The 17528-nt window shown below is 63.1% G+C and overlaps 2 protein-coding genes across 9 annotated transcripts in view; one reads left to right on the plus strand and one right to left on the minus strand.

Moving 5' to 3' along the window:
- The first annotated feature begins 215 nt into the window (after nucleotides 1-215).
- Nucleotides 216-1481, plus strand: Fbxl14 (F-box and leucine rich repeat protein 14). Its single transcript, XM_090325135.1, has one exon. The coding sequence runs from the start codon at nucleotides 265-267 to the stop codon at nucleotides 1465-1467; it is 1203 nt and encodes a 400-aa protein (XP_090181261.1). The 5' UTR covers nucleotides 216-264; the 3' UTR covers nucleotides 1468-1481.
- A 12257-nt stretch (nucleotides 1482-13738) lies between these two features.
- The window catches only part of Erc1 (ELKS/RAB6-interacting/CAST family member 1), an 89549-nt gene continuing 85759 nt past the window's right edge, over nucleotides 13739-17528 (minus strand). For 4 of the 8 annotated variants that reach the window (XM_090325275.1, XM_090325274.1, XM_090325272.1 and 1 more), the window contains 2 exons: nucleotides 16109-16297; nucleotides 13739-14637 (listed from right to left, as the gene is read on the minus strand). In XM_090325275.1, the coding sequence (XP_090181401.1) occupies nucleotides 14500-14637; nucleotides 16109-16297 (327 nt within the window). In that variant the 3' untranslated portion in view covers nucleotides 13739-14499. Of the gene's footprint in view, nucleotides 14638-16108; nucleotides 16298-17528 lie in introns of those variants that run through there. The other 4 variants (XM_090325280.1, XM_090325277.1, XM_090325278.1 and 1 more) reach the window with 1 other exon arrangement.

Raw genomic sequence — 17528 nt, forward strand, 5'->3', positions numbered from 1 at the left:
GAGAAGCGGGCGGGCGGGAGACAAAGGCGGCGCCGGAAGCGGCCGAGGCCGGGCCCCGGGGCGGTGGGGCGCGGGGCCCGGGGCGGGGGCCGTGGCATGCGGGCGGGCCCGGGGCGGGGGCGGTGAGGCCGGGCGCCCGCGGAGGCGGAGCGGCGGCGGCGGCGGCGGCGGCGGGGGCCGGGAGGCGGGGCGGGGGCCGCGCGCGCGCTCGGGGCGTCCTCGGGGCCCGGGGCCCGGTGCGCCGGGGCCGGGCCGGGCGGGGCGATGGAGACGCACATCTCCTGCCTGTTCCCCGAGCTGCTCGCCATGATCTTCGGCTACCTGGACGTGCGGGACAAGGGGCGCGCGGCGCAGGTGTGCGCGGCCTGGCGGGACGCCGCCTACCACAAGTCGGTGTGGCGGGGGGTGGAGGCCAAGCTGCACCTGCGCCGGGCCAACCCGTCGCTGTTCCCCAGCCTGCAGGCCCGGGGCATCCGGCGCGTGCAGATCCTGAGCCTGCGGCGCAGCCTGAGCTACGTGGTGCAGGGCCTGGCGGACATGGAGAGCCTGAACCTGAGCGGCTGCTACAACCTGACGGACAGCGGGCTGGGCCACGCCTTCGTGCAGGAGGTGGGCTCGCTGCGCGCGCTCAACCTCAGCCTGTGCAAGCAGATCACCGACAGCAGCCTGGGCCGCATCGCGCAGTACCTGAAGGGGTTGGAGGTGCTGGAGCTGGGCGGCTGCAGCAACGTCACCAACACCGGGCTGCTGCTGATCGCCTGGGGCCTGCAGCGCCTGCGCAGCCTCAACCTGCGCAGCTGCCGCCACCTCTCGGACGTGGGCATCGGGCACCTGGCGGGCATGACGCGCAGCGCGGCCGAGGGCTGCCTGCGGCTGGAGCAGCTCACGCTGCAGGACTGCCAGAAGCTCACCGACCTGTCCCTGCGCCACATCGCGCGCGGCCTCACGGGGCTGCGGCTGCTCAACCTGAGCTTCTGCGGCGGCATCTCGGACGCGGGGCTGCTGCACCTGTCGGGCATGGGCAGCCTGCGCAGCCTCAACCTGCGCTCGTGCGACGGCATCAGCGACGCGGGCATCATGCACCTGGCCACCGGCGGCCTGCGCCTCTCGGGCCTCGACGTCTCCTTCTGCGACAAGGTGGGCGACCAGAGCCTGGCCTACATCGCGCAGGGCCTGGACGGGCTGCGCTCGCTGTCGCTGTGCTCGTGCCACATCAGCGACGACGGCCTGAACCGCATGGTGCGGCAGATGCAGGCGCTGCGCACGCTCAACATCGGGCAGTGCGCGCGCGTCACGGACCGCGGCCTGGAGCTGATCGCCGAGCACCTGGGCCAGCTGACGGGCATCGACCTGTACGGCTGCACGCGCATCACCAAGCGCGGCCTGGAGCGCATCACGCAGCTGCCCTGCCTCAAGGTGCTCAACCTGGGGCTGTGGCAGATGACGGACAGCGAGAAGGTCAGGTGAGGGCGGGCGGGGGGGGGGGGGGGAAAGGAGGAGGGGGGACGACGGAGGGAGAGGGCCAGGGCCAGCGAGGACCGCCGCCGCCGCCACCGCGGCCCCCCCACTCCTCACCCTGCCCCCCTCCTCCCCTCCCCCCACCCCCTCCATCGCCCCCTCCTCACCCTGCCCCCCTCCTCCCCCTCTCCCCATCCCCTTCATCTCCCCCTCCTCACTCTGCCCCTGCCTCCCCTCCTCCCCTCTCCCCACCCCCTCCATCCCCCCTCCTCCCCTCTCTATCCCCCTCCCCACTCCCCCTCCTCCTCACTCTCCTCCCCTCCTCACTCTCCTCCCCCAGTTTTTGGTTTCTTGAGTCAGTCTGAAGTCCTGGTCCTGTTTCTGTGTTTCCGGGAAGGAGCAGGCAGCATCCTCCCCCCTCCCCCCTCACTGTAGTCCCTGTCCTCCCCATCCTCCCCTATCCTCCCCACCCTCCCCCCTCCCCACCACCCTCAGCCTTGGTTTAACTTATAGCACAATGTGCGGAGCGTGGGGTACGCGCCATGTCCGACTGTGGAGGTGGAGGTGGAGGTGGAGGTGGTGATGGTGATGATGATGGTGGTGGTGATGTTGATGATATATGCAAACCGCGCCCGGGCTCCTCGCAGCCTCTCCGCCCCCCCTCCGCCCAGGGCGAGTGCTTCTGTCGGCCTGGGTTTCTGTTTATTTTCCAGAGTGTCCACCCGGGCGGGCACGGAGCCGGGAGACCCGGTGGGTGAACTGTACTGTTTGTGAATTTGTATAGATAGTAACAAAGATCCTCTCAAAACGTTTATATTCTTACAGTAAAAGGTTAAACTGACAATATTTATATAATAAAAGAGGAAATATGAAGTATGTTTTTGAAAAAAAAGAGAAAGCACACACAAAAGAAATGGCTCGTGTCTGTGGAGTTCTTTCTAGGACTTGGGGCCTGGGTCAGCGGGGCCGGCTTTGTGGGGGCCCCAGGCCTGGGTCAGCGGGGCCGGCTTTGTGGGGGCCCCAGGCCTGGGTCAGCGGGGCCGGCTGTGTGGGGCCCCAGGCCGGCTGGTGCCTCCAAGCCCAGCGGAGTTCAGAGGTTTGGGGTTTTAAACCTCCACATGTAAATGGTGAGAATTGAACAAGAAGGAAAGGCAAGCCGTTTGGACAGCACCAGGCCCAGGGTCCGGGGGGTCCTGGGGCCCAGCTGAGTTCTGGGGGTGATATAGAACCCTGGTGGGGGGGGCAGGGGGGAGGGCTGGAGGGAGCTGGCCCATTGTTCTGTGGAGTTGAAAGCGCTCGGCCCAGGCTGGGCCAGAGGGGGTCAGGCCGCCCTCTCCTCCCCGCCCCTCCCCACGCTGTCCTGGGGGCTGGGGAGCTGGGCCTGGACCGGGCGCACGTCTGCACTGCCCACCCCGAGGTGGGTTTCCAGGCTAGAGCCAAGGCGGCTGTAGCCCCAGTTCCCACTGGGTAGGACAATAATTGCACCCTGAGGCTCAGTGCACTCTCCCAGCCAGGTCCCGGGGCTGCTAAGAGCGCTGGCTTTCCTGATGCCCAGGAAGGAGAGGGAGCCTGAGGCTGGAGGGCACCTCTGGGTAAGAAGAGCTTTCCTTCAGCCCCAGCTCACTTACTCTTAGGAGTATAAAACCAGGCCTGTGGTTCTTGGGAGAGACTCAGGGCGTGCTGGCTCACACCAGCCATCCTAGCTACTCCCGAGGCTGAGATCTGAGGATCGTGGTTCAAAGCCAGCCTGGGCACTAAAGTCCATGAGACTCATCTCCAGTTAATAACTGGAAAATGAGAAGGGGCACTGTGGCTCTAGGGGTAGGGCCGTAGCCTTGAGCTAATGAGCTCAGGGACAGCGCCCAGGCCCAGAGTTCAAGACCCCCAAACCACGAAAAGAAAAAAAGAAATTGCCCACTCCATTCCTCCTCCTGATGTGCAGAAGGAGTCTACCCCCATGCCTTAAGGCATTTGCTGTTTTCTGTCCAGGAGCCCCTGGTAGTGCTGGGTTCGAATCTTGGCTGCAGGCAGGCATTCTCATCCATACCTCCTGGACCTGAGACAGGTTTTCATATGCCAGCCCCCGAGCTTCCCTCTGGAGATGGAGGAGTTTCGTGGACTTTCTGCCCATGGCTGGCCTAGAAGGACGATGTGTTCAATGTCAGCCCCCTATAGTAGCCCGGCCGGCTCTTTGGAGATTACATACGAGCTTGTCTAAAGGCTGCAAGTTCACACTTGAAAGTTAAGGTCCTGGGTCCAGTATCTGATCAGAGAGGTAAATAAATCCCTTACTCTGGATCCCGCTGGAGAATCTGAGGCCAGGCCCCAGTGCCTTAGCTACTCAGGAGACTGAACTCAGAGGATCCTGGTTCAAAGCCAACCCGGCAGGAAAGGCCTGGAGACTTTTTTTCCCCAGTCATGGGCGGGGTGGGGGGGGGCAGTAGGTTGGCACTGAACCACCCAGCCACAGCTCCGCTTCCCTTCCCAGAAGTAGAGCCCTAGCCTTGAGCAAAAACGTTCAGGGACACTGCCCAGGCTGTGAGTTCACAGCCCAGGACTGGCGCGTGCGTGCACACACGCAAATGTGTAATAAAAGCTATGTGGACTTTGCAAGGTACTTGGTGAAAAAGGTCTGTTTCAGATGAGGCATAACATCTCCCGAAGCTATCCAGCCAGTGAGGGGGCCAGGACTTGAAACTACCTGAAGTACCCAACCAATGACAGAGGCAGGATTTTAAACTGCCTTAAATTACCCAGCCAATGAGAGCCAGCAGTTGAGACTGCCTTTACCCAGACAGTGAGAGCCCGGAGTGGAGCCTGCCAATGAAGGAGCCAGGATTTTAAGGATGCCACACAGAAAGCCCAGTGTCCTTCTGCCCAGGCAGGCTCTTCTAGGAACAGAGGGGAGGCTGGGGTGTGCCAGGCCCAGAGGAAGCTGGGCTACTGCAGGCTTCAGGCTGCATGCGTGGAATTCCTGCACCTCGGGAGGCTGAGATGGCAGCACAGCCAGCCTGCTCAGGTCCCCGAGATTCTCTCCAGACGGCCAAGAAAACCACAAACGGAGCTGTGGCTCAAGTAGTAGAGCACCAGAGTGACAAAGCCTTGAGTCGGAGTCACAGTATAGTCACAGAACAAGAAAAACCAGGGGTGGGGATGGCCTGGGGGGCTGTTCCTCCCCCCACCCTCCTCCCCACGCCAGGATTAAGCAGCTTTGGTTTGAACGATCAGGTTTGTAAAACAAAGCCCAATGTGGGGCCTGTGTTTGGCTGGGGAGGGGGGGAGCGGGGGCTAAGTCACCACCTGTGACTTCTACTCTAAGTTCTCTTTCTCTGCTCCTCAGGGACACATGGCCCCTTAGGTAGAAGGTAGGATGGGGGGGTGGGGGCGGCCTCAAGGTCATCGCTGAGCCCAGCAGCCAGGTGCAAGTGTTTGATTTGGGGAGCACCCTGTGACCATCCCTGGCTGTGTGGAGACTGGCTCCGCCAGGGCCTGGGCGTGATGAGCGAGACACTTCTTTCCCAGGGGTGGCAGATTCTGCCCGTAATGGCTCACAGCCTTTCGTGCTGCATAAAACCTCGACTCGCGGGCTGGGATGCCAGCTACTCAGGTGGCTGAGATCTGAGGATGGAGGTTCAAAGCCAGCCTGGGCACAAAAGCCCCAATCTTATCTTTAGTTAACTTCTAGAAAACAGGAAGTGGGGCTTGGCTCAAGGGTTAGGGCGGTGGCCTTGAGCTGAAGAGCTCAGGGACAGCGCCCAGGCCAGAGTTCGTAAGCTGTCGCCTTTGCTGGCCTGGGGTACACTTAATTCACAACCCCCCCAAAAAGATTAAAACAATCGATGCCTTTCTGAAAAGCGCCTGGCAAGGGATAACAGCGGTTACCTCGCTCTTTCAAGATGGACAAGCACTTGTCTTCCACTGGGCGCTTCTCAGGGCTGGGAGGGAGTGTGGGAAAGGCCTGGGGTCTGGGACTAGCACTGACAACAAACAAACAAACAAACACAGAACACAAAGCCTGCAGAGAAGGGCGGTACCTGAGCCGAGCAGCCAGGAACACCTGTAATCCGGGCTACTGGGGGTCTGGGATCTGAGGATCTCAGTTCAAAGCCCTGCAGGGCAAAGTCCCAAAGACTCTCATTTCCTCTGGACCAAACAAACAAAGCCTGCAGTGGAGGTGTGGCCTAAGGGTTAGAGAACCAGCCTTGAACACACAAGCTCAAGGACTGTACACACACACAGGTGGGCCGGGGCAGGAGGGGTGGTCAGGGACACTGTCCCCAGATGTCCACCCGTCCCTCTCCTGGGGAGATCCCGTGTTGGGCACAGGTTCCTCAGCCAGGAGTCCTGGGTAATCACAGAGGCTGGTATGTGGGCGTGAGTGTGGCTGTGCGGGCTGGGTGGTGGGGGAGCTGGGGGGCCCAGGCAGGTTGGGGAATGGCTGGGGAGGGCTCAGGGGGTCATCCTGGTCCTGTTGATCACCCCGCTGGGAGCGAGGGCTGGAGGCCCTAGGCCGGGCACTTCCGCACGCTGTAAGCCCGTGTCCTCGCACAATAGACAGCCCAGCCCTGGGGACTCGGCCACCTCCTCTTCCAAGGCAGGGGCCTCCCTGACCTCGGGCCCAGCGTCCGGCCAGCAGACAGCAGCTTCGCCAGGAAATCGAACTGTCCCAGGCCTGAGAGGGGGAGCTAAGCTGTCAACCAAGTGCTGGTGTGTGTGTGTGTGTGACCAGGCCTGGGGGCTTGAACTCGGGGCCTGGGTGCTGTGCCTGACCCTCTCACTCAAAGCTAGTGCTCTACCACCACACCTGAAGGAGGGTGGAGTAGAGTTCAGGTGAAGCCCAGGGTGTGTTTGCCACCCGCAGTCCCCTGTGTGGCCAGCAGAGGGCAGCGCTGCCAGTCCGGGGAGGCCCTGGTCTCCGGTCTCTCCTGGTGGGCAGAGGCCAGCATGAAGCCCACCTACACAGAGGGAACAGAGCCCGGACAGCAGCGGCCGTGATGAGACATCCTCTGACAACATTAATATCCGCACATCTGTTATTATATGTCATGCGGCATAGAATTATTACACGGAAACCTGTAATTACGATAGTATAGACAGTTTATGCAGCGGTGTTTTTCAAGTTTAGGAGCGTCACTTTCTATTATTATAAAGGGAGTACAGTGCGTTTATTGCCCACCGGAAGTCATCAAATCTAAAGGAGTTGAGCGCCGGTGGCTCACGCCTGTTATCGCAGCTGTACAGGAGATCTGAGGATCTCGGTTCAAAGCCAGCCTGGGCAGGGAAAGTCTGTGAGACTCTTGTCTCCAAATAACCAAGCAAAATGCTGCAAGTGGGGCTGCGGCTCAAGTGGTAGAGCACCAGCCTTGTGAAAAAAAAATAAAATAAGGGGCCGGGAGTTTGGCCTAGTGGTTAAAGTGCTTGCCTAGCATGCATGAAGACCCGGGTTCGATTCCTCGGTACCACATACATAGAAAAAAGCCAGAAGTGGTGCTGAGGCTCAAGTGGTAGAGCTCTAGCCTTGAGAAAGTCCAAGGACAGGGCTCTGGCCCTGAGCTCAAGCCCAGGACTGGCAAAAAAAAAAAATAAAATAAAAATAAATAAAAATAAAAATAAAAAGCTCCGGGGCGGCCCGCAGACTTTTCGGCGGTTCAATGGAGATGAGAGTCTCATGGACTTACCTAGAAGCCCGGGCTAGCCTGGAACCTCGATCCTCAGACCTCCGCCTCTCAGGTAGCTGGGCTTGTGGGTGTGAGCCACGCGGTTGGACACGAAGCTTTCTTGTTCCCACTGGTTCCTTCTCAGAGAACGAGGACTGTCGTGTCCCTCGAAGTTCTCCCACCACTCCACCTCGGATGCCAGAGTATGGCCGGCCAGCGAGTGTCACGGGAGGCTCCACTCCACTGGTCACGGGAGTAAGAACACACAGGTAGGTGGCCGGTAAACCCCAGGCCAGCATCGTCACCACAGTACTGACACTGAACTCTGATGATGATGATGATGATGATGATGATGATGATTATCGTTGGGGCTGGGAATAAGAGGCGAGCCACGGGCCCTGTCCCAAGGAATCCATGTAACTTAGTGCTTCCTGGAGAGAGAGAAAAAAATGAATAAAACAGCAGAAGTTTGTTTGGAAGCCAAAGGATGCCCGGGGTGTTACAACAATCCTGTGCACTAAAGAAGGACCCGGACAGGTGCGCGTGCACACACAGACACTGTTCACGCCTTCACACCCGTCCGCACACTCAGACAGAGCCTGGGGGAGCAGGACACGGACAGGAGCTGCTTGCAGGTCCCCTGGGCACCCTCAGCGTGTTCGTTACGTGTCCTCCGTGTGCGGGCATGTGTGTGCATGCGTGTTTGTGTGTGGGCAGGGCGTGAACTCGGGACCTGGGCACTGTCCCTCAAGGCTGGCGCTCCACCCCTGCCGAGTCCCACGGGCTGTCCTGCCCCAGCTGGGTAGGAGGACAGGAGTGGGCTGCCGAGGGACCTCTGTCACGGAAGGTCCCCTGTCCTGGCCTCCGAATGACAGGACTGAACCCAGGGAAGCCAGAGTCCAGCCTCCCCCTCCAGTCTGGCGGGGGCCGCTGGCCATGGGGCCTGGACTGACGGAGAGGTGGCGGCAGGCTTGGGCCTGGACTGATATGGGGGGCAGGCTTGGGCCTGGACTGACATGGGGGGCAGGCTTGGGCCTGGACTGACCTGGAGGGGGGGCAGGCTTGGGCCTGGACTGACATGGGGGGGGCAGGCTTGGGCCTGGACTGACCTGGAGGGGGGGCAGGCTTGGGCCTGGACTGACATGGGGGGGGCAGGCTTGGGCCTGGACTGACATGGGGGGGGCAGGCTTGGGCCTGGACTGACCTGGAGGGGGGGCAGGCTTGGGCCTGGACTGACCTGGAGGGGGGCAGGCTTGGGCCTGGACTGACCTGGAGGGGGGGCAGGCTTGGGCCTGGACTGACATGGGGGGGGGCAGGCTTGGGCCTGGACTGACCTGGAGGGGGGGCAGGCTTGGGCCTGGACTGACATGGGGGGGGCAGGCTTGGGCCTGGACTGACATGGGGGGGGGCAGGCTTGGGCCTGGACTGACCTGGAGGGGGGGCAGGCTTGGGCCTGGACTGACCTGGAGGGGGGGCAGGCTTGGGCCTGGACTGACCTGGAGGGGGGGCAGGCTTGGGCCTGGACTGACCTGGAGGGGGGGCAGGCTTGGGCCTGGACTGACCTGGAGGGGGGGCAGGCTTGGGCCTGGACTGACCTGGAGGGGGGGCAGGCTTGGGCCTGGACTGACCTGGAGGGGGGGCAGGCTTGGGCCTGGACTGACATGGGGGGGGCAGGCTTGGGCCTGGACTGACCTGGAGGGGGGGCAGGCTTGGGCCTGGACTGACCTGGAGGGGGGCAGGCCTGGGCCTGGACTGACCTGGAGGGGGGGCAGGCCTGGGCCTGGACTGACCTGGAGGGGGTCAGGCCTGGGCCTGGACTGACCTGGAGGGGGGGCAGGCCTGGGCCTGGACTGACCTGGAGGGGGGGCAGGCCTGGGCCTGGACTGACCTGGAGGGGGGGCAGGCCTGGGCCTGGACTGACCTGGAGGGGGGGCAGGCCTGGGCCTGGACTGACCTGGAGGGGGGGCAGGCCTGGGCCTGGACTGACCTGGAGGGGGGGCAGGCCTGGGCCTGGACTGACCTGGAGGGGGGGCAGGCCTGGGCCTGGACTGACATGGGGGGGCAGGCCTGGGCCTGGACTGACATGGGGGGGCAGGCCTGGGCCTGGACTGACATGGGGGAGGCAGGCTTGGGCCTGGACTGACATGAGGGAGGCAGGCTTGGGCCTGGACTGACCTGGAGGGGGGGCAGGCTTGGGCCTGGACTGACATGGGGGGGGGCAGGCTTGGGCCTGGACTGACCTGGAGGGGGGGCAGGCTTGGGCCTGGACTGACATGGGGGGGGCAGGCTTGGGCCTGGACTGACATGGGGGGGGGCAGGCTTGGGCCTGGACTGACCTGGAGGGGGGGCAGGCTTGGGCCTGGACTGACCTGGAGGGGGGGCAGGCTTGGGCCTGGACTGACCTGGAGGGGGGGCAGGCTTGGGCCTGGACTGACCTGGAGGGGGGGCAGGCTTGGGCCTGGACTGACCTGGAGGGGGGGCAGGCTTGGGCCTGGACTGACCTGGAGGGGGGGCAGGCTTGGGCCTGGACTGACCTGGAGGGGGGGCAGGCTTGGGCCTGGACTGACATGGGGGGGGCAGGCTTGGGCCTGGACTGACCTGGAGGGGGGGCAGGCTTGGGCCTGGACTGACCTGGAGGGGGGCAGGCCTGGGCCTGGACTGACCTGGAGGGGGGGCAGGCCTGGGCCTGGACTGACCTGGAGGGGGTCAGGCCTGGGCCTGGACTGACCTGGAGGGGGGGCAGGCCTGGGCCTGGACTGACCTGGAGGGGGGGCAGGCCTGGGCCTGGACTGACCTGGAGGGGGGGCAGGCCTGGGCCTGGACTGACCTGGAGGGGGGGCAGGCCTGGGCCTGGACTGACCTGGAGGGGGGGCAGGCCTGGGCCTGGACTGACCTGGAGGGGGGGCAGGCCTGGGCCTGGACTGACCTGGAGGGGGGGCAGGCCTGGGCCTGGACTGACATGGGGGGGCAGGCCTGGGCCTGGACTGACATGGGGGGGCAGGCCTGGGCCTGGACTGACATGGGGGAGGCAGGCTTGGGCCTGGACTGACATGAGGGAGGCAGGCTTGGGCCTGGACTGACCTGGAGGGGGGGCAGGCTTGGGCCTGAACTGACCTGGAGGGGGGCAGGCTTGGGCCTGGCAGCCCCTGCCGGGCCCCCGTTCACCCCACAGCCCCCTCGGGTGACCGGACACGGGACGTCCGGGCTGCAGCGCGCCACGCCGGGGACCCCCGGAGCCCGCGCCCCGGAGCCCGCGCGCCCCCGGCCGGCCGAGGCCCCGCCCGAGCCGCCCGGGCCGAGGGGTCCCCGCGCCCCCCGCGCTCACCTGCGCGTCCCGCCACCGCCGCCGCCGGGCGGGTCAGGCCCGCGGGCCCGGGGTCGCCGCGATGCTCCAGGCGGTCGGGAGGACCGGAGAGGACCCGGGAGGACCGGGGACCGCCGCCCCGGACTCTGCCTCCGCGGCCGGCCGAGGCGCCCTCCTCCGGGGTCCCGGGGCCTGGGAGCGCCGGCCCAGCGGGAGGAGTCGGCGCCCACGGCGTCCTGCGCGCCGGGCTGGGCTGTGGGACCCACGGCTCGGCCCAAGTTGGCTGCGGGCGCTCATCCCAGTGCTGGGAGCGCGGGGTGAGCAGAGCGGACCGGGCGACCCGGGCCCCGCCCACCCTCCGGCCCCGCCCCTCTAGACTGGCCCCGCCCCATACAGGCCCTGCCCACCCGCCCCGCCCTCCAGACAGACCCCGTCCCAGACAGGTCACGCCCACCCTCCGGCTCCGCCCCCAGATAGGCCCCGTCCATCCTCCGGCCCCGCTCTCCAGACGGCCCCGCCCACCCCCGACCCCGCCCTCTAGACAGACCCCGCCTCTACAGGGTCCCGCCCACCTCCCGGCCCCGCCCCTGCAGACAGGCCCCGCCTCTACAGGATCCCGCCCGCCATCTGGCCCCGCCCCTCCAGACAGGCCCCACCCTCCAGACAGACCCCGCCCCCATACAGGTCCCTCCCATCCTCCGGCCACACCTCTACCCTGGGCCCTGCCCACCCGCCCCGCCCTCCAGACGGGCCCTGCCCTCCAGGACCACAGTTCAGGCTCCTCATCTTCTGACTCCGCCCATAACTCCAGATCCCCACCCTTATGGCCACGCCTCCGCCCAGCCCCGGATCCCCCACTTCAGCTCAGGCCCCGCCCCCTCCAGGCCCCTCACTGGCTCAGGCTGGGTCTGGGCCGGCTCTGCTCCGGGCACCGCCGGGCGGCGGCCAGGATGGCTCCTGGACTGCCTTTTTCTCTTTTCTTTTGCGGTCCTGGGGCTTGAACTCAGGACCTGCTCACTGTCCTTGGTCTTGAGCCACTTTGGTGGAGGCAGGGGAGGCTCCGCTCAGGTGACAGGTGTGTCTGAGGCCAGGCAGGGACTTGGACCTGTCAGTCCTGTGCTTGAACTTGGGGGGGGGGGGAGCTGAAGTTTCCCGTGACCCTGCTTCCTACCCCGCTCCTGTTCTCGGGCGGGGGATGACTGTCTCCTGCCTCTGTGGTCACCGTGGCATCCCACTTCAGCTCTACACGGACGCGGTGTGCTGGTTTTGTTTTTCTGCGTTTTCTTTCCTCCCCTGCTCCCCTGGCTCCACTTCCCGACAGCGTGGAGTGTATCCCAGGGGCCGCAGAGCTTTGACACAGGAGTCCACCCGCTTTCTAATGAAGACTCCCAAAATGTGGCCTCCCGCAATGTGCTGCCGGGCCTGTGCTTCCTGCCCCTGGGCTAGCGGGTCAATACACGCCCACTGGGGTACAGGGCCCTCCACTCATGGGTGCGGGCAGGTGGCAGGCATGTCCCCAGCTCCAGGGCACAGGCCTGGCACAGCGGAAATGGCCTCTGGTCACTGGGAAGCGTGTGGGACCTGCCGGGCGGATTCTTCTGCTGTGGGATGGACCCCCCCACACACCCCGGCACACTGGCCTCAGGCTGCCCTCTTAGTGACAAGAGGCCTCTCCCTTCATTTCCTGCCTCCCACAAGACGCCTGTGTCAGGGACGGTCAGACAGGGTGAGACGGGAAAGAATGACACGGCACACTGTTTTTAAATAACTTTATAATTTTCCGATGGATTTAGTTTGTGAATTAAAAAAAAAAAAAGAAGAAAACCGAACAAAGTGTTTACAATAATTATCAAGGCAAAGTTGAGCAGAACACACTGTTTCTGTGATGCCAGCCGGTCAGGGGCCTCCCCACCTGCCGCCCTGCCACACTCACCCGAAGGGACTCAAGCTACAGGGAGCCAGCTGCCGGCAGCCCCCAGCTCTCCAGCAATGTGCAACATGCCCCGTATGGAGCAGACTCCAAGCTCCAGGTGCCCCTGGAAGTCTGGCTGCCCCAGGATGGGTGCAATACTGGTGGGGTGTGGAGGGGAGGGTGAGGTCGAGAGCCCGAGCCAACCCCAGGGCTGGATTCTCAGCCTCAGGGGCGCTGGTCACTTCCCTTCCCGATCATGACCACTCTGGGCCCAGAGTCTGGGGTGTAAGACGCTTCCAGGGCAAGAATCCGGGGTCTTGAGTCGGACGGAGCCGAGCTCTGAGGACAAGCGCTGGCCTGGACGGCATGGTGGATGACATAGCACCGAGTGGGCAGGAGGGGGGCCTGTGGTGCCAGGCGGCGGCTCAGGGGGAGCCGGGGCTACCACGCAGCATTAGGCACGCTGGGCTGGGACCAACATGGAGGGAGGGTGGTTTTGGGGGGGGTCACCAACTTGTGAGTCTTTCTGCCCAGAGGCCCTGAGGAGGTACAGCGGGTTCCTGCCACTCTGGGGCCAGGGGCTGGGCTTCGGGCCTCCGTGGCCGATGTGGGGGACGTCTGGCTGCCCTGGAGCTTGAGTTCCTTCATAACGTGACTGGGTTGCATTCTCGAAACACAGCTCTTTAAGCTTTTTCAGGTCTACAACTACTTTTTAATAGTTTCATATTCTCCACAACGGACACAACGTAACTGCCCCAACTCTCTGCGCCACACGGACAACATCGACGAGCAGGGACGAAGGAGGAGGGGGGTGGGACAGAGATCCACGCCCCAAGTTAACCCCTAAGACGGCGGCTCCCCCGAAAGGGGCAGGAGGAGAGATACACCTAAGACAAGGCCACACGGCGCGCGCCACACACATCGGAAAGAGGACACACGTGGTTACGGTGTTGACACTAAAAAGTCGCAAAGAGTTTTTGCTTAAAAAGAGTAGGTAGACAGCCATTTTGTTCAGAAGGATTTCGGGGAGGCGCTGGGTGGGTGCGGCCTGGCGGCCGGCCGGTTCCAGGGTCACTTCCTGAGCAGCGCCGGACTGGCAGTGATGGAGGCCCCACGCGAGCGTGCCCCTGTCCCCTCTGCTCGGAGCCTGGGGGTCACTGGTGTCCTGGACACGGTGCGTGGGGGCCGGGGGCCCGGGGGGGACGTCACGTCCACACAGCAGCGTGCTCCGGCCGGGGAGGACAGCAGGGAGGGGTGGACGCGTGCTGGGCTGTGGGCTGGCGGCAGAGGGCAGGGCGGCCCGGGCTCTGCTGCTCCAGGCACCCCCCACCCCGTGTCTTCACGGCTTGGCAGGAGGCTGGGGTGCTGGGAGCCACACTGCCCTGCCCTCCAGCGCCAAGGCGGCCACGGGGCGCCACGGCCCCCAGAATCCTTCATCCTGCTGCCAGCTCACGACGGGGGCAGCAGCGTGGCTGCACTGGGCGTCCTGGCTGCGGGCGGTGGGGGGCAGGTGCCCGTTCCTCTGCCTGGCGTCTCACTGGACGGGGGTCCCATCCATGTCCAGCATCCCCAGTGTCACCGCTGTCCCAGGCCAGCCCAGCTCCGTGGCGGGTGCAGGTGAGGGAGGGGCTCCTGGTGTTGTCCAGGGCGGCAGGGGGGCCCCAAGCCTTCCCCACTGACCCCCACGAGGTGCTGCCCACTGCCTTCCAGCCCCCCACACCTCAGGCGGGGCAGCAAACGTCCTGACGACTCCACGCACCCATGCCGCCCCTCTCCCTGGAAGAGCGGAGGAGCCTGGCACAGAGCCAGGGGCGGGGGCAGTGGGGAGCACTCTGGGGGGGTCCAAGAGGAGCCAGTCCGACCCCAAGGGCAGCGTTTTCTGGAGCCCAGAGCGGGAGGAGCAGAGAGCATTCTGCAGGAGGATCACCTGAGCCCAGGGCCAGCCATCTTCTCACAGGCAGGACGCCGGCCCCCAGAGGAGAAGGTGGGGTGCGCTCCTCCTCCTCCCTCCTGGGAGAAAGCACCAGCTGTCTCTGAGGCCCCTCAGACAACCCTGACGGCGGAAAGGCAGAGCGGGCGCGGGCGCAGGGACGGCGGGACTGACTCACGCTTCTCCTCGAGGGCAGGCGGGGTGGGGCCGAGGCTCGTGGGCGCTCTGTCCCTGCTGGTCAGGAGGACTCCTCCAGGGCGTTGACCACCTGCTCCAGGATGTCCGGGCAGTGGTCGGCGATCTGCTGAAGAATGGCGTTGGCGAACTCCTGCAGCTCCGCGTTGTCCTGCTCGCCTTTCTCCAGTGCGCTCTGGAGCTGAAAGGCAAAGGCGAGGAGGCGGCTTCACACCCAAGGCCGAGTCCCCGGGATGGGGGCGGGGGGACGGTGGCCCCCTCGGGAGACGCTTTCCAGGGAATGCCTCCAGGGACCCATGGCCACAACAGCAAGGCTGAAGAGGTGAGCAGGGCTCTGTGGTGCTAGTCTTGAATTTATCCACTTGGTAACTAGGGGGTTCACTGAGCAATGGCTTACTACAGCGGGGAGGAGGCGAAATGTCTGAAATACACCGTGCACACACGTGAAACAGCGAAACTCCCGTCATAAAGGTGTGGTGATTAGCAAAGCCTCATGAAGCAACATGACTGGCGAGAGGAGTGCAACGGAGCAGCTTCTCACGCCATCCCGGGTGTCTTCCCGTGAGGCCCTGCACGGCCCGAGGGCTCTGCGCGGGAAGACGGCCCTCAGACGCAGCCCTGGATCACACCGGGCACCCCAGGTGAACCTCTGCTTGTTTTTCCTGTGGCACGGTGTGGTCACCACTGGCAGAGGTGGACGTACTGTTTCCTTTTTGGTCTCCTGAGTTAGACTGGGCATGTGGCCTTCATGCTGTTTTGGGGTTTTTTTTGGGGGGGGGGAGATCTTGGGGCTTGAACTCTGAATCTGGGTGCTCAAGGCTAGGGCCCTGCCCTGAGCGAAGCCCCACTTCCCATTTTTTAGAGGTTAACTGGAGATAAGAGCCTCAGAACCCTTTTTGTGCTTGGGTTGGCCTTGAACCTCGATCCTCAGACCTCAGCCTCCTGAGTAGCTAGGATGATAGGCGAGAGCCCCCCGTACCCAGCTTCCTGCTGTTCTTAAGGACATGAGAAAGTTCCTTATGCTCTCCCTGGCTTTTCAAGTAGCTTCCATCCCCAAACTAGGCCTGCGGAGCTGAAGGAGAGCGTGCCTAAGTTGTTCTGGCCTGCTCTCTTTTACATGGCTACGTAGAGACCGAACAACAACAAAAGCAGCTACACAGCCAGAACTGGAGAGCTTTGTGGAAACGCCAGGAGATGCTAGAAATTTAAAGATTAAAACAAATCACACACGCACCATCTTATTTTTACCTTACAAAAAGACAATAATCTAGGAGTTCCAGATGTGTCGCTTCACACGTGGAGAGGTAGAGAGCGCAAGATGACTCCCACCCCACCAGGAAGGGCCCTGGAGAGACGTGAGGAGGTAAACAGCTCAAGGCTGGCTGGGGTTTCGGGAGCCCCAGACACCACGGCGTCCACCCAGAGCAGGTTAACGGTGGCCTTGGCGGAGGAGTCCGCGGGGCTCCTTACTCCTCATGGCTAACAACCTTCCCTCGGGGAGGAGAGGGAACCCCACAGGGTGGATGTGAGAAACCCGCTTGGAATGATACACCAATTCAGAAATGCCCTCGGGAGCCGCACACTTCCGCAGCCCTCACTACCCAGCCCCGCCCAAGGCCGGCGCACAGGGCCAGAGGCCAGGGCCGACTCACCTGCCCCTGGGTCATCTCACGCAGCTGGTTCTCCCACCCTGCCTGGTCATCGTCCGTGCTGTAGGAGGCTGGTGGCGTGAGTCCACGAAGGATGAGGGGGTCTCGGTCATGGCAGAGGGCTGTCAGGTGTCCAATGTACAACTTCAACTTGCTTCTGTTTTGGTCAAGTTCTAACAGGGGCTGGATGATCTGAGGGAGGGGAGGGGAGAGTCAAGGTCGAGCGGAAAGGAGACGTGCAAATATTCTGCCAGCGTCAAAGACAACGGACCAGAGACCAAGCTCCCACGATCACTATCGCAAACTCCGGAATTGTAATGGCGCGCAGAGTGGGGCAGGGGGTGCTGGCCGAGTGTATTGATCTCGGGGAGAAAACTCCATATAGTGGAGGGGACCCAGGATGAAAACCCCCTCTTCTTCACGTCATGTAAGTAGGTGACAAAGGGACTGTCCCATCTGAAGGGAGCTGGTTACCCGGCCCAGCTCCCACATCTACTCACAGAGGCTCTGGTCTTCTTTCCCAAAGGGACTGAAAAACCCTTGCAGGACACCGAGCCCCTGGCTCTCCGCCATGCCTGAGGGTCTCAGCACTGGTTCTGCTCTGCATGTCTTTTCTGTCCTTCACCCCTGAGGGCCCACTGCCAGCCTGGCACTGGAGTGCTGAGGTCACGCCGGGTCTTAGCTGCAGTACACGGGACTCAAAGGGGCCACACAGCACTGTCCAGGGCCGCCCATTCTGGCTGGCAGGGTTCTGGCCTGGGGCTGTGCCGGAGGGCAAGCCACTGGGCCGCCATTTTTATTAGGATACCTGGGCCTCACCTCCTGGCTGGGGAGCTCAAGGACATTCGGGGCCACAGAAAGGGGTCCTGCTATTTATGACTTTCAACAGTGGCATCGAGTCTTTTATGGAGGCCACAGAGCGCTGTCTTGGGTTTACTTGGAGGTCTGAGTTCAGGGTTTAGGCCTATAGAATGTGGGGCCTGTCTAGACAAGCTAGATGCAACTGTATTTCAATTTCTATCCAGGATCAAAAACCCATTTCATGCAACAGCCAGAATATTTGGCCTTTTGTGTCCCGCCAGAGAGAAATGGTTAAACAAACCAAAAACAAAGTCACAGCACCATTTGGAGGTATGTGAGCCAGCTCCACCAGCAGTCCGCACATCCGCCCATAAACGGCCCCTCTGGAATACAGTAGCCGTGTCAGGTAAGTGCAATGCCCTTATCTGCGCCTTGGCCCCTGTCTCTGGAGTGGCCCACCTAGTGGAGAAGCCACCGCCTAATCTCAAGAGGGAGGAAGGACCCTTTCCGTAAAGGATGTGCTCTGTCCAACGTGGCTTCCGCACACAGGTTACAGCACCCGCCTCCCGCCACTGTGTCGCGTTAGGGTCTGAGGTGAGAGGTCAGCGCCTGATGGCACCTG

This window comes from Megascapheus bottae, chromosome 37 (genome assembly GCF_031878675.1).
Source record: "Megascapheus bottae isolate mThoBot1 chromosome 37, mThoBot2.hap1, whole genome shotgun sequence".
Classification (NCBI taxonomy): domain Eukaryota; kingdom Metazoa; phylum Chordata; class Mammalia; order Rodentia; family Geomyidae; genus Megascapheus; species Megascapheus bottae.